At 43.6% G+C, this 4,098-nt stretch overlaps 1 protein-coding gene across 1 annotated transcript in view; it reads right to left on the bottom strand.

Moving 5' to 3' along the window:
- Positions 1 to 624: 624 nt before the first annotated feature.
- The window catches only part of BEND7 (BEN domain containing 7), a 112,856-nt gene continuing 109,382 nt past the window's right edge, over positions 625 to 4,098 (bottom strand). The window contains exons 11-12 of the mRNA XM_034643610.1: positions 2,473 to 2,615; positions 625 to 821 (exon numbers count right to left, since the gene is read on the bottom strand). Coding sequence (XP_034499501.1) covers positions 744 to 821; positions 2,473 to 2,615 — 221 coding nt within the window. The 3' untranslated portion in view covers positions 625 to 743. The remainder of the gene's footprint in view (positions 822 to 2,472; positions 2,616 to 4,098) is intronic.

Below are 4,098 nucleotides of genomic sequence, written 5' to 3' on the forward strand. Positions count from 1 at the left end.
CAAGATTGTAATGCCTTCCTAACAACGTTGCTTTATTGATGCGATGCAAGGAAAACTACATTAGATTCTATTGATTCTCTTTGAGATCTAATAATAAGCTTTATTCAGATCTTATTCACATACCACTTCCTCCACGGTCTTTCTCAGGAGCTGAAATTGGCCAGTTACAAATAGAATTTGTTCTCCTGTCCTTTGAAATCACAGAAGCGGACGTGTTTTAGAACACAAAAGATACCAAGGTTTCTCAGGGAAACAAAGCAGAGCTGGGGGGAAAAAAAACCCTCTAAACAAAATTGAAAGCATGCCTTACTTTAGATTTATTTCATTACAAAGTCTTTCTCGGGGCTAATCAGTTTGAGAACCCGTTCCTATTGGCACCAATGAGCCAATAAAAAATCCAGAAGGAGAGAAGAAGTATCACAACAACTCAGGGAAACAAGGTTGTTCATTTTTTTAAAAAAAACACTGAATTAATGTTTACGCCGCTGAGTCAAAGTCAAATTATTTATACATATGCTATATGTTTTGCGTCCCCAGAATTTGTTAGCATTCAGAGTATGATGAATTGTACCTGACTGACTTGTGAAAAATCATCTCGAGAAGGATTTTTTCCCCCAGTGGGAAAATATGTAGATGACACACGGTGGTTTATTGAAACTGTTCTTCAGATGTACAGCCTGAAGGGAGAGGCAGGTTTTTCGATGTCACAATGGATGGTTAGCAATTTTGGCTGTGGGGCCGCGTTATAATGCTCGTCGAGTCACTACCCTTCCGTACCTCATGTTCTTCAGCTCTCCAGTAGGTTCCAAACTCAGGGCTTTCTGCAAATATTCAGAGGGATCATACGTGAGCCCTTCCAGAATTAAGAATCTAATAAATGTCAGCTTTTGTATCGTTATTATTGTAGAGAATCTTTTCCTGTTTATATTTCCCTCTACAGAAAACTTACACAAAGGATTAAATTTGTTGGGGGGGAAAAAAAGCAAAGTAGGTCTTGTGCCTCCTTAATGCCTGTGCTGTGTCAGTTCTAAGAAGGGATGTTAGCAAGTGTCAGTAAGCCTGTGTGTTGCCGGGGCGGGGTCGGCGGTTAAACGGTCAGACCCTTTGGAAAACTGGTTGTTCCTTAAAAAGTTAAACACCGAGTTACTATATAGACCAGCAGCTCTGCTCCTAGCTGTATATCTACCCAAGGGAATCAACAACATAGGTCTGTACAAAATTTGTCCACAAATGTTCGTGGCAGTATTATTCCCAACAGCCAAAAGCTGGAAAAAGCTTAGGTATCTGTCAGCTAATGAGCGGATAAACAAAATGTGGTAGAATATTATATGGCAAAAAGTAGCAATGATACACTGGGAAATGCTACAATGGGGATAAACCATAAATACATTGTACTAAGTCGAAGAAGCCGAGTGTCACAAAAGACATGGCTCGCATGATTCCATTTTTTTTAAAAAATTTTGATTTAGAAGTTTTATTTTATTTTTTAAAGATTTTATTGATTTATTTGACAGAGATAGAGACAGCCAGCGAGAGGGAACACAAGCAGGGGGAGTGGGAGAGGAAGAAGCAGGCTCCTAGCGGAGGAGCCTGATGTGGGGACTCGATCCCACAATGCCGGGATCACGCCCTGAGCTGAAGGCAGACACTTAAAGACTGCGCCACCCAGGCGCCCCACAAGTTTTACTTTTATCACTTGAAAATTGTATTTTCTCTTCTGATTTTTAAAAAAATCATTTATTTGTATTTCTTTTTTTTATTGTGTTATGTCACCATATAGTACATCATTAGTTTTTGATGTTCATTTATTTATATTTAAAGTAACCGCTACACCCAATGGGGGGCTTGAACTCCCAACCGTGAGATCTAGGGTTGCATGCTGTAAGGGCTGAGCCAGCCAGGCGCCCCTCTTCTGATGATTTCAATATGATATTGTTAGTTTCAGGTGTATAACACAGTGACTCACCCTGTGCGTGGATTCTGAAATGATCACTTCGCTAAGTGTAGTCACCGTGGATGATTCCCTTTATGTGAAATACCGAGAACCGGCAAATCCAGAGAGACCAGGAAGTGATCAGTGGTTGCCTAGGTTGGGGCAGGGAGCAGTGATGGGTATGACTGCTAACCGGGTGCAGGGTTTCTGGAATTAGGTAGTGATGATGGTTGTACAACTTTGTGAATATACTAAAAACGAATTGTACACTTTAATAGGGTTAGTTTTATCGTTGACGAATTATTTCTGGGGAAAAAATTCTGAAGTCTTAATGTGGAAGATAAGAAGGAAACAAAAAAATGGCAGCATCCAGAGATAGTCACTGCAAATGTTTTCATGTGGCTCCTTCAGACTCATGCAAATATACACATTTAAAAAAAATAAAATGGGATCATGCAGTGCATACTGCTGAGTGGAAGTTTTATTTTTATATTACCAGTCTATATTAGGAAATTGCCTCTAAACTTGGTGACCTCTACCTCTGAATCTTCCCGAATGCCTGGCCTTTCCACATTTCTTGCCATGTTCTTCCCTTTCCAAAGCTCTGCAGGAGGACTTTTCAAACTATTTTGCACTCCTTGGATTGTCAGGGTGCTTCCAGTGTTTGCTGTCACAACTTGCCCTGTGTTACAAGATACTTCATTAACACCTATGATTTCAATAGAATTGATTCATAAATCCATTATTTCTACCTTGACTTTTATCCCCTCTACCAGTCCTGCATCTCCAAATGCCTACTGGAAATTCCCACCCGGATATTCATCACGGACATTATCGTATGACTAAAATCGAATTCATTATACTTGTCAGTGCCACAGCCTGGCATGCAACAGATGTGCTGAATGTTGAATCTTGAGAGTAGAGTTCATGCCCACACTTAACCTTTCTGATTCAAATCAGGCTTCTCGGAAGTTAGGAGACCTACTCTGGCGAATGTAGACAGAAAAGGGATGCAGGGAGGGACGTGTGGTCGCTCTCGCCACAGGCAGGAAGGCTGGGGAACCAGTTCCGGCAAGGGGGCAGGACGCGTGGTGTTCCAGAAGCTTTGCAGCAGTTCGCACAGCCAGGTTGGGCCCCCGCTGCTGCCCGGGATGCTGAGTTTTACCCCCTCACCTTGGGGGAGGCTGGACACTGCTCCTCTAGCATTCCTTAAGAGCGAAAACAGGAGCTGGCTATGGGACAGGGCAACGAAAAACAGCACCTGTCCACTTGGCTTGGCCTTGGTTTCCTTAAACCAAGAAAGATGGAGATAATTTACCTCCCACCTCATGGGGTTTGTAAGGAAGACCGAGCTAGTATTTTGGAAGATACGTTGTAAACCGGGAGCCCCTGCACAGGTGTGAGGTTGTTTATCCTATAAAGTGAGGTTTTCCTTCCGATCTCTATTCTGTTCCTGACCATTTCTAACCTCTGTATCCCCTCAGTGCCCCCACATACCCATCAGCACCCCCTCCGCGCCTCAGTGCTCCTTCCTCCTCAGTCTCCCTGCCCAGCCCCTCCGTATCCAAGCCACAGGGTTTTGTTCATTATTCCTTCACCTTCCTCCCACCTTTCTCTCCCCGTCACCATTGGTACCTTATTCAGCTGCAACAATGGAAATCAGTCTTTCTCAAGCTTGATAACACATAGGACTCACCTGGGACAGCGATTCCGCCTCAGAGGGCCTGTCAGACCTCCGAGGGGATCTGTATTCTTACGCAAGCTCCGAAGGAGGGCCCAGCAGAAACGGGCCCACCCTCAGGAATCTACAAGCCAAGTTTCTCACCCGGAGCACTCGTCCCCAGAAAGGGGTTCCATATGGAATTAAGTTTGGAAAACGCTGCACCCATCTCTCTTTTCAAGATTCACGATTTCAAGAGGTCCTGCAGGTAAGATACCTGGGAGATTGTGCAAACATGTAAGGCCTAGGAGACTGCAAAACTGTTCTGTCCCTGAAACTGTGGTTTGTAAGAAATAGATATTTGGTCTTGTTTCTGGCGCAAAATTCCCCAAACCCTCGGAATTTCCTCAAGGATGAGAGCAACAAAGGTGTCGTTTGTTATGTTAAGAAGGTGACTTTTGGACCCCACCTAAGGTTAGGGCTGGTTGCCAGGAGAACCAGAAAA

The sequence above is a fragment of the Ailuropoda melanoleuca genome, chromosome 15 (assembly GCF_002007445.2).
Source record: "Ailuropoda melanoleuca isolate Jingjing chromosome 15, ASM200744v2, whole genome shotgun sequence".
In the NCBI taxonomy this organism is placed as follows: domain Eukaryota; kingdom Metazoa; phylum Chordata; class Mammalia; order Carnivora; family Ursidae; genus Ailuropoda; species Ailuropoda melanoleuca.